General features: G+C 37.0%; 1 protein-coding gene across 1 annotated transcript in view; it reads right to left on the reverse strand.

The window, feature by feature from the left end:
• Window positions 1-12,709, reverse strand: part of zfpm1 (zinc finger protein, FOG family member 1) — an 89,716-nt gene that overhangs the window by 41,011 nt on the left and 35,996 nt on the right. Inside the window, 2 exon segments of the mRNA XM_048168039.1 lie at window positions 222-371; window positions 4,923-5,066. Coding sequence (XP_048023996.1) covers window positions 222-371; window positions 4,923-5,066 — 294 coding nt within the window.

Raw genomic sequence — 12,709 nt, forward strand, 5'->3', positions numbered from 1 at the left:
CACCCCGCAAAGAGGTATGAGAATGACAGTACTTTCTGTAAAATTTACAGGCAGTTCAGACTGAATCATTTCTCTTTTTAATGCGTATCTTGATAAAGTCATGGCCTATATTGTTTCATGGCTGCCAAGCTGACAGTATGATTACGGCTAGCCCTTCCTGAGAAGCCAGTGACTCATGTGTCAGTAAAACACTCCTGAAGGAGGGACAGACAGAGACTGACCTGGGCCGTTCCACTGGGGTTCCCCTTCCCCATCCGCCTCTTCCTCCTCCTCATCATCCTCTTCATCATCATCTTCTGCACAGCGTTTCAGTCCTTTTTCATCTTCCTCACCCTCATCCGGCACTGCCAGGGACTCATGCGTTCTTGGCTCTGTCAAAACCAGTGGAACAATTAGATGACAGGGAATTAATACTTAAAAATCATACATATTCTGAAAACAACCAGATTTTATGTTTGTATGACATTTTGATTTTTGTGTTATATTATCATTTTTTAACACGACCAGCAAATTGCATATTATCCCTTACTTATTTAATCTGTAAATGCTTCTGCGACTTTCAAATTAACTTTTGTCGCAGCTGCTAATGGGGAGCAAATCTAAGAAAAAATGTATTAACATGAGATTGTATTTTGCACTCTTTTTATATATATATATATATATATATATATATATATATATATATATATATATATATATATATATATATATATATATATATATATATATATATATACATACATTTTTTCACTCTTTTTACATTTTTCTTATTTTCCAAATAAATATGATATAATATTTATTATACACAGACACTGTTCAAAAGATTTGGGATCTCTTATGCTCACCAAGGCTGCATTTATCTGATCAAAAACATAGTAAAAACTAATATTGCGAGATATTATTACAAATTAAAATAACTGTTTTCCATTTAATATATATATATATATATATATATATATATATATATATATATATATATATATATATATATATATATATATATATATATAATTTATAATATAATAAAATATAATATATTTTTTATTTCTGTGATGGTAAAGCTGAATTTTCAGCAACCATTACTCGAGTCTTTAGTGTCACATGATCCTTCAGAAATTCATTCACATATGCTGATTTGGTGCTCAAGAAACATTTATTATCAAATGTTATCATAGTTGTGCTACTTAATATTTTTGTGGAAAATATGACATTTTGTTTCAGGACTTTTTTGATGTACAGAAAGTTTAAAAGGGCAGCGTTTATTCGAAAAATAAATCTTTTATACAATTATAAATGCATTTAACTGTAACTTTTGATCAATTTAATGTATTATTGCTGAAAAAAGCATTCATTTCTTTAAAAAAAAATTGTAAATAATATAAAATTAAATAAGTATTCCACATATTATTCATATTTTCATTTTACATTTTTATTTATAATATTACCTTGCGTTTAGCACGTGATTATTACATTACGTCTCATGTTTCATTTTCGTTTTATTGGTCTCCAATTCTCTCTAATACTCAACAAACGAGCGTGGTCTCGCTCTGACGATCAAATGCGGTTGGCAGAGAGGCCTGCGTGATTCAGCAACACAACATCTTAGGATAAACCCGACCCATACGCTTTTGATTTACCAAGCGAGAACTGGAAACCCCTGCCAACAGACGGCCAGCGTCTTCCTTTTATTAAGGCGATCTTTTTCATCAGTGCGAAAGACAAGAACAGATCTCCCAGACATTGATGCCAATGATTACTAATTCTCTTTGATCAATGTGATCACCTTACTGATAGCGGTCTCTCTTTTGGTTGGTTGAGTGCCAGTGTAACGTATGAGTAAATTGACATGACTTCTTGCTCTTTTCTCTCCCACACTCCACTTTTTATTCCTCTCCCCTTCCCCAACTCCCCTCCCATTCACCCTACCTCGATTACAGCTCATCTGTGGTGCACAAAGGGCATGTTTACCCTTGCATTCCCGTGGCGATAAACAGCGATAGCTGGCGATCGATACCGGCCATAAACATGCCGCGGACAGAGCTGCTGTTATTAATGCAACAGTTTGGAGATTAGATCTTCATCATCAAATAAATCACACATGAACACGCCCTTTTCGTCAGCCTCGACAATTCCACCCAGGCCCAACCGCCATTCTCAGCCCGTCCCAGCGCATGCCGTCCCATGACGCGCCTCCCTCCCTGCCTAAGAAGCCCTATTATTTTCAGCGATAAATCACATTGAATGGCACATTGATTTTATCCTGCAGCGCTCAGCGTGGGGAGAGGAGCTGGAGCCACAGTTATTGCATTTAATATTATCAATATAATCTTCCATATCATCTGAGCAGAGACGACAGGTATCAGGAAAAGAGGGCGGGCTGGATGGGAGCTGCCACCATCCTGGCTCCCCGGCATACTCCTTAGTCTACCAGCACATGCAAACTCACACATACTGACACACACACACACACACACACACACACCCCATTGCCAACCCAACAACCTCCTTTCATCTGATAACAGCAACTTCCCTTGTCACACCTGGAGGGCAAAGTCACCCAACATGCTCCATTCTTCCTGGCTGGCCTCATTTTTTAGAGTCAATTTTCTGTAAGTTCTTTCTCCCAAACAGATCATCATGGCAGGGTCAAGTTCTTTTCTTGTAAAGTACACCTGGCTCAACTATATCACCTCTGAGTGCAACACGGCGCCCAAAGTGGGGCTAGCTGGTTGTACAGGCTAAGATGTTTCCATCCAGTTAACTATTTCGGCCTCGGTGAAACCGTAAGCCAGATCAAGCCCGCAATCAGACCTCCTCACCGGGTTTGAGATAACAAAAGGTGTTCTGGAACACGGAGCCATCTTTGCTTAAAGCTTATCAGCTTCTCTGCTGATATGGACGAGGACTTCACCATCAGATCTTCCTTCGGATTGCTTCAGACTGACCCTTTCACATGGAAACCAGCAGCTGCTTTTGTCATTAATGATTATTAAAAGGTGGTATTTTCATTTATATTTATTTTTTTACAGGTGGTTATCGACACTGTGTGTCCTGTGACTGGTTGAGTGTTTTTCTGAAGCAGTTATCAGTTGGTTATCGCCTGTCTTTTTCTCTCCCAGATGGTGGATAAGGGAGCTTGCCTTTATTAGCCACTGCTGGCCTGATAAAGACCTGGTATTGATCGCAGGTTGAAAGAGCAGGTTCGTCAAACACGACTGATTTACAGAGGCTGATAATAGCAGCACCGGGCAACAGTGGAGCCCAGAGGGGTGGGGGCGAGAGATTGATAGAGGAAAAAGAGCTAAAGAAACACGTTAACATAGACCCTCTCTTCACACTGGAAAATAGGAGGATGACAAACATCACCCCAAATACAAACTTGCAAATGCCACATACTCACTTGTCTAAACGCACACACAAACAAAACAGGACAATCTCTAAACTAGTCACGATTAGCACCTGACAGAATTTCCATGCGTTTATCAAAAGCAGCCAACGAACCGGCTCTTATCTCCTCAGTCCCCAATTTCACAAGAACAGGAATTTTCCAGATTAAAAAAAAAGAGGAAAAACAGAAATCTTAACTAAGAATGTGACTTAAATATCTTAAGGCTGGAAAAACAGACAAAAAGTGCAACAAGGCAACCGTATACAGTACATCCATGTCTGCAAAACTAAAATTATTTTACCTCATTTAAGATGAAATTAAAAATAAAATGCATATCATTTGTTTATTTAAGTCTATAAAAGATAGTCTATGACACTTCCATGAACTATTAAAACAATCTAATCATATACTTTGAATCATAAACTTGATTAAACAAAGATTTCTGTCTCATCCAGCAAGTGTTTCTTTTCACTGAACAGAACAATTATTTTATAAAGTAATAGTTCTTTCACTATTTACACTCTTTTGTAATTCCCAACCAGTATGCTATTATTTTTTCCATAACACCAAAAAACGTAATTTTTAAAGAATCTTTGCATTGATTTTTCATACAATGACATTATATAGTGACCACATCAAGCTTTAAAAAGGACAAAAAACATTATAAAAGGACCAAAAACTATAAAATAGTGTAAAATTATAAAAAATACCATATATACAAACTTTTTTATCATTAAAAAATGAAGTAAAAATAACAAAAATAATGACTCAACACTATATAGAGTGGTGCAGGTATGATGTCAGAACCTGGAAGACTAGGCTAATTGACCGCTGGTTCCTTCGAGATTTTCCTATGGGGTTTTATAATGGGGTTTTTCGATTTATGTGTAAAATAACGCCTGTGGTAAACATAACTTGACTATATTTTGATGTTTTGCACCACTCTATCCCAAGTTCACTGAAAACTCTGTAGCTCTCATGTCAAATATGGCAGCTTTGGATGTGTCAGGTTGGACATCAGCGGCAGCAAACATCAATGTCTCTTGCATGTTCATGAACATTTATTAGAATGCTACAGTGGATTTTCAGTGAAAAAATTCAGTCTATACTTCAAACAAGCTATCACATGGCTCCGGAAGTTCTTAGATTTATGGTTCTTTGATTGTGTTTTTTATTTTTGTTTTTCTTTGTCCTTTTTAGAGCTTGATGTGAATGTTCTGAATGTGTGAAAATTCTCCTTCTGTATTCCACTGGGGGAAAAAGGCAAATAAGTTTATAACAATATGAGAATGAATTTCAATTGTATCCTTTAATTATCCCTTTAAGCCGTATGACAAAAAGAAGCCGTTTTACGAAATCCAGAAGATTAGATGTGAGTAAGATATCTAATACTGTTATCAATAGACATCAGTGTTAAAACGGTTTCATCACAAAACAATACAGGTTATGTCAGACAACAAACACAGTGTGGGGAACATTCAGACGGCTTCTGACGATTTTCATAAGTCAGCCGTTTTAGCACGCGTCGTTTCACCTTCGTTATAAAGTGGTGTAAATGAAGGTGGACTTGAACCGTCACACTCTGCAGAGTCCTCCTGGTCTGAAGCTCCGCCCTCCTCTCCTGACATGCTTACATCATCAGATGGATCCTCACATCCATTAAGATCCCCAATAGAGCCTGCAGAGAAAAACAGAGAGAGCGGTCATAAAAAGAGGAGCAATATAAAGTAAAAGTCATCCAACATTAAAAGGCCTTTTAAAAAGATCCCATATCATGCCAAAGCCTCAACTGAGAGGCTTTAGATAATGTGAATATACGCTGTTGGTATCTTAAAGGAAGTAGGGTGTTCTGTAAATAAAAAGTGATAAAGTACATGATTAAGAAAGAAAATTCCGATTCATTTCAAACCCTCTTTCTACAAGTCTTTTACAGTTTTAATTGGTTGGAAATCCCAGAGCTTCAGACCACAAGGAAGTAAATGAACACGGAGTGTGTCTGTGTTGTATCGCTGGCCAGGGTGATTAACTCATTTGTATAACTCAATACATTCCCAGTTGGCAGCGGCTGAACAAAACATTACACTTTCAAACCATGATGAGATAACCAAACATTGGTGTTTAAAAATACCTATTTAATTAGTTGATCTTTCAAAAAAAAAAAAAAAAAAAAAAAAAACCTTTCAGAAGTAGTAGTAATAATAGTAAAACTATTTTTGGACATAAAATTCTGTTTTAAATGATAATATTCTCAGAAAGCGCTTTTATTGTATGGCTTGTTCCCTCTAAAATAAATGAACGCAATACATGACTGACAAGGGCTGCTGTAGTGGACGCCACGGCGGTTTGCATGTTAATTCAACCCTCGTCGACCGCATTGTTATTCTAATGAGGTTTGAGATGAGCAAAACTACAGTGTTGAAAAGAATCACGTAAATTCAAAGCACATTTTCACAACGCAAAACTCAACCAGGACACCCACTATTTTATGTATCTGCATCTAAGCAAAATTACCAGAGGTTGGAAAATCGGATTTTACCACAGGTTTTGGTAAATTAATTTTCATTAAGTTGTGATGAACAGGGAGGGGATTGTTCGGAGCTAAAGCCGTGACTGGAGGCGTATATATTTACACTTCCTAGAACAAAGAGGCCTATAATCTATACAAAGCACACAACAATACCCGTGAATAAAGAGCCTTGTAGAAAAAGGCAAAGGCAATTTTTCTAATTCTGTTAATTTCACTTCCAAAGCAATTAAAACGAGGCGGAGATAATGCTTGGAAACAATCGCTCCCTGACAAAGTGTTTCTGTCTTTGTAAATGAAACATCTTTAGGCTAATTTCGACTTCCACGCCTGCATGGTTCACTGTAATTTCAGATAAAATTAACACACTTAGATTTGGACCTTAGTAATAAAGGACGCGAGAGAGAGAAAAGTAAAAAAGATCGATCCCATATGCCATATTTTTAGAATGTAGTCTGGGCATTGCTAGATCTAATTTTCTATATCTGTGGCGACATTTTCATACAATTAATTTTCCTTTAATCATAATTGTACAAAGAGGCTCCTCTGTTTAAAATTCCAATTACATTTCGTGTTTAAATGTAAGTCTGAATTATGATTTTCTTTCCTATTACCGCTCTGGTTAAATGAATAAATCGCCGCATCACTGCTTACAGACATCAAATGGCGCGGAAAAAAGTTTCTGCTCTCCCTCTTCGTCTTATACAAGGAATAATATGTATCTTTCACAGAACTGAAGACAGAAAAAGGGTTGTCTACATTCAGAATGTCAGCAGACAACTTTGTTTGCCATAAATTTAATGAAAAAAAAAAAAAAAGGATGAAAAATCTGGCACTCAAGGACATTTAACATGCAGAAACATGAGAGCTTTTTGAAATACACAGTGAGATAAAAGTCTGAGATTGTTTTAACCTGTAAATTTATAGTAACATAAAAGCAATAATTTAAGATTTAAAACAAATGTTATGACATAAAATTGTTTAAATGATAAAAATGCTAACTTTTCCCAATCCACGTTTAAGGACTAAACTGTCAACTGTAACTGTGTTATACAAAGCAAAAGAAAGAAGATGAACTGAAAGAAATACACTTTTGAGTTCTAACTGGCACTCGAACAGACAGAACAAAGTGAGAAAGCTGATGAAGGCGGAGGAGATAGGGCTTTATTAAGCAGCCCCCGTCCACATCAAACCAGTGTGCTTAGCGGCAGTGATTAAACCAAGAGACAACACATCAAACCTGAGCCCTGATTAAACGAACAAACTTCCTCACCCTCACGTTAATCACCACATTACCAAACAGCCAAAACACAGTGGAAAAAAAAGAACACTGCTTGTATCGGGAAATCAGGGACTTGTGAAGAAAGATACTTCGAGGAGAACAGTGAGCCTTTGGTGGGAGTCCACGTGTGTGTGTGTGTGTGTGTGTGTGTGCGCAAGCATTCAAGGAAGAACTGAGGTACCTGCGGTACTTATAATTTCAAGCACAAGTGGCAACACACATTGATCAGAGCCAAGGGCATTAACACGCTCTTGGTAATTAGATGGATCCAAGGGTTAGACCGGATCCCAGGCACTTGAAAGCACAGAATCCCACATAAATCAAAAGGAGACTTCTGCTTAAATGCATCATTTGAGTACTGAAACGGCTGACGGGAATACGGATCGGCTTATATACAGACAGGTAAAAGGAGCTATTGATCTGCGAGCTGGAAATGCGCCGAAATGATTGATGAGCCAGTCGAGTGCTGAGACACAGGCCTGGCTGGACGAGACTCGTGTCACCAGCGTCGCTGGAGCCGTAGATAAGCCGGGAGCCTCTGGGCTTGCGCACCACTGGCAGGACCTCTGCGGACACGCTGCCGTACAGGAGTGGACTTTCACTTGCTTTGCCAAGACTCGCTCCATCTCGGTTTCTGCCAACACAGCATGCTGTGTGAAATGAGGTAGTGAATAGCACTCTTGTGTTCATTCAGGAAAACGGAGTAACTTCATCCACACAAGGCCAAAGAGTCTTGTCATTGACAAGACACCATTCACAATTAGAAACAGGCATCGGTGTGATATTATTAATCATTGTACTAAATTAACAATAGAGTCTCTAGGCCACACAACATCACGTGTTCGATAAGCTCATTTTAAAGTGCTTTAATACATGGTATGTTGTTCATTTTCACAGTTATACAGTTAAAGGCCATATAGCAAGCTTGCCCCAAAAGACTGGGTGGAAATCATTAATTATGTATAACAAAATGACCAATGGTGTGGAATGTTATATTCCATCTAAAATTAATTGAAAGACAATTTTGTGAATTGTTTTTGCTAAATTATCTATTAAAAGGTAATTAAAAATGGCAAACATCTTGAGCTTTACCCTAAAAATGAAAATTTTATCACTTACTCATCCCTCAAGTTGTTCCAAACCTGTATGAGTTTCTTCTATTGAACACAAAAGAATATATTTTAAACAATCAAACAGTCGACGATAGCCATTGACTTACATAGTAGGAAAAAATAAAATGATGGAATGGCTAACGTCAACTGTTTGATTACCAACCATCTTTAAAATATCTCCTTTTGTGTTCAACAGAAGAAAGAAACTCATACAGGTTTGGTAAAACATGAGGATGAGTAAATGATGACAAAATTATTGGGTGAACTATCCAACTTCTGTTTAAAAGGATAGTTCTATCATCATTTATTCACTTCATGTTGTTCCAAAGCCATATGATTGTTCTTCTGTGAAGCACAAAAAGGAGACGTTTGAATGAATGTTCATGCTGCTCTTTTCTATACAATGAAAGTGGATGGGTACAACAGGTTTATTTTTTTTTTTTTTTTCCAAGCACCACGAAAGCAGTCTAAACGCCTCATGCGCTATATTCTAAGTCTTTTGAGGCCATACAATAGTTTCATGTGAGAAATAGACCAAACAATTATGGTAGTAATTATTCTGTAAATAACTTCTTTCACATTCCATGGAGGAAGTTATACAGGTTTCAAAAGACATGAGAGTAAGTAAACAATACCTCTGTATAATTCCTTTAAAATCCGAACTGAAATATTAAAGGGAGAGAGAGAGGCTTAAAAATAAACACATTCAGGACCACAGTATATTTACTTAATATCTTTTATATTTGCCAAAGCATGAACATAAAGAGTAAGAGCGCCAGCCAAACAAAGAAGAATAATTATCAAAACTCTTAAGACAGAGCATGAACACAGAACAAATAATATAGTTATACTTGACGAGGCTCGTTAATAATGAAATAAAAAGAGTAAACAGCGCAGGAAGATACTGTTCTCATTTCCATCAGTCAAATCACACGAGTGAGTGATTATAATACTTATGATAATGACTGATTATTGTAAGGTGATAATGCGTGGTGATGGTATTCATGTGCGCCGGGCATCGGAGCACTTCAAACAGGCCTAACTGATCCTCGCCTTGGATTTGTCAGCAGGTTGTCAAACATCAAACAGTCGTGAGCCCAGGACACTGCAAAGAGGCACATTTTAAAGACATCCCTCGATTTCCTTATCTTCTTCTCTCACTCTATGCTTCCTATTTTGCTTTTTACATCCCTCCATCATGTTACTGTCTGCACCTTTTCTCTGCCTCTCTCTCGGCTCTTTCCTTTCCCCATTACTCTCTCTCTCTCTCTCTCTCTCTATCCACACAGAGTGACTGGGAGCGTCACTCTGTGTGGATAGCTGCGAGCCGTTCTCGGTTATCGCCTCCTGCAGACTCTACCGGTCTGATCTGTCTCCTCTTCATTAAGCAAATACGCCGACGTGGAAATGAAAACATAATAGCTATTTGATTTCCAGCGAGATATTTTGCATATTGGTTCGGAGCTGATAGTGGAATTTCATCAAGTCATTTTTTTTTCATGCTTTAAAAACTGAATTACTGAGCTGGGCGGCTTCGGCAGGATTTCTTTACATTGCTGGGAAGAGGGAAGGGGGAAAAAAGAAAAAAAAAAAAAAAACAGAAACGGCAGCAGCAGTTCCCCAGGAAGACTACTTAAACGATTAAATATCCCCCACTCCCCTTTTTCTCCTTTTGATAACAGGGAGGGAAAATTTAAAGAATTCACAGTGCTTTAGGTTCAACTATACTAATCAGAGATAGAGAGAAGAAAATTAACTCCTTAATGAGCAGGAGCTGTCTGCCAGATAATGGTCAAGGAGAGGCGATAGGGCTAGAGACTGAATGAGAGAGAAAGAAAAGAGGAATAAAAACATAGATGGATTCACTGAACAGGGGAGAAATCAGATTTTACCCCTGCTCTGGAAATTGTTCTTTGTGTCCACAGAGGGCAGGTGCGATTGTCGGCAACGATATCTCTAAGGTTACAAGCCAGTCGAGTCGCCACAGAGATGAATGGTGCATCTGAGGGTATTTCTCATGCCCCTTTGAGAGAAAAACTACCCCTGCAAGTACAGATCAACAAACCTGCTCTCACCAATTTATCAGACCCTTCCTGTAGAGGGTAAAAAAGCCCAGCCGAAATACGTCTGAGTTCTATTTTCTGTGTTGGAACAATTGCGCTGATACAGTTCTCTAAAAACGTCATATTCAGGGGAAAAGATACTGAACGTTTCAAGTTATTACATAATATTGAGCCTCAAAAATCCACATGAAAGGAAATTCTCACACCTTTTGACCAGCTTTTCTAGCCCTTAATGAATGATTTTTAATTTTGTAGCCAATTAAATGTTTTGGAGCGGAGCAAAAATTACATATTCACTATAGAAATCACCATGATTCTTTTGATTTTGTTACATTTATATGGCTTTTCCAAGCCAGTCCTAATATCCCATGTCGGTTTTCCTTAATGGGAACCCGGTAAATGGCAAGTCCGTTTTTTTTTTTTGTTTTTGTTTTTACCACTTCTTTTTCATATGTGGCATAGACAGGACTGGAAATGTAAGGGGGTCAGAAAAAAATCCTATTTGTTGGCAATTTTTCAGAATATGTACAATATCATTCAAAAGTTTTGGGTCAGTAATTGGGGTCATGTTTTAATTTCTTAAAAAAAAAAAAAAAATTATTCAGTGAATAAACATTTAATTGATCAAAAGTGACAGTAAAGACATTTATAATACTAAAAAAAATTATATTTCAATTAAATGCCATTCTTCTCAACTTTCAATTCATTAAATAATCTTAAAAAAAATGTATCACGGTTTCCACTTAAATATTAAGCAGCACAGCGGTTTTCAACATTGATAATAATAAAAATTTCTTGAGCACCAAATCAACATATTAGAATGATTTCTAAAGGATCATGTGACTTAAAACTGGAGGACTGATGCTGAAAATTAAATTTTAAAATTAATTTCATTTTAAAATATATTACAACAGAAAACAGTTCTTTAAAATATTTCACAATATTAGTGTTTTTACTGTATTTTTAATCAAATATGCAGCCTTGTTGAGAATAAGAGACATATTTCAAAAAACCTTACCGTTTTAATGGTAATGTTTACTATACAATTCTCAATATGACAAGAAAAGGTCAGAACACTCTCTGAGAAACATAAGCATTGTTTGTCCCCTTTTCCTGGAGAGGTGAGAAGGTGCATTTTCCCTCTTGAGAGACACTGCTAAACACCCTGGTACTTCATCACACACACACACACACACACACACGTCTTACACCAAGCCACATCTCTGCTTCACTCCTCCAACCTTCCTCCCATCGCTAGAACAGCAGAAATAGACTAAACAGATCATACGTGAGTACACAGACTCATATCCGAGCATGTGCGCCTGTGTATGTTTGCAAAGTGAGACACGATAGGAAAGAGGGGGCGTGTATGAGTATTTATGTGAGAGAATGATTGAAAAAGAAAAGCTAGGGGTGAGGGAGAGAAACAGAAGGGTGAAAGGAAATGATACACACAAAAAAATACTGTCGTTTTATAGCAAAAAAAAAAAAAGCTGGCAGCTGTGGTTGCCAGTATAATATGTAAAAAAAAAATGCAGTAAAAATGTAAAGACATTTTCTGCTTACTTGGCAAGGCCATGCTGCTACTAAAATCTGTTGTGTAGTTTTTACATATACTGACATCCACCATAATAACAGAGGGAGTAAAAGAAAACTACATAATGAATCAAAGTCCATCACTTTCACAAGTAGCTTTTCCACAAGCTGTGGTAATATATGGAAGGTGCACAGTGTCATGCACACAAATACAAAACCATGCAATAAACATTCATTTAACAACATAAAACCCTAGTGTACATAACTGATAACAAAAAAACTAAGAAACATAATCATGTGAAGTGTCACTGGGAATGTCGGTTTACAGCTTAACACTGTAAATTTTAAGATGATGTGTTCTTTTTACTTCCAAAAAACGGTACATTTAATAGTAAAATTGTATCTTTTTACTGTAAATTTAAATTACATTAAAGGTTAGATATTTTACAGTTTTCCCTTGTATATAGTAATTTACCGTTAATCAATTAACAGATTATTACCATCACATTTTTACAGTTAAAATTACAATTATTTTTTTTACAGATGCACAGGAACATTTTCAGCTGAAGGTCAGGAAAAAAGTTGAAAGTCTAGAAAAGAGTGTGTGTGCATTATGTGTGAAATGCCCATCGCTATGATTGAACGTGTGTGTGTGTGCGTATGTGTGCCTTCTCAATAGCCTTGCAAGTTGTTCGTGGGGAAAGACAGATATGGATGGATGAAATAAGTAGTTGATTCAGCCGCCCCTCCTCCCCGGGAATCTTGGATGGTGGGAAAGTTGAAATCTGCTGCTATTTTCTATCT

Source organism: Megalobrama amblycephala, linkage group LG19, assembly GCF_018812025.1.
Source record: "Megalobrama amblycephala isolate DHTTF-2021 linkage group LG19, ASM1881202v1, whole genome shotgun sequence".
In the NCBI taxonomy this organism is placed as follows: Eukaryota; Metazoa; Chordata; class Actinopteri; order Cypriniformes; family Xenocyprididae; genus Megalobrama; species Megalobrama amblycephala.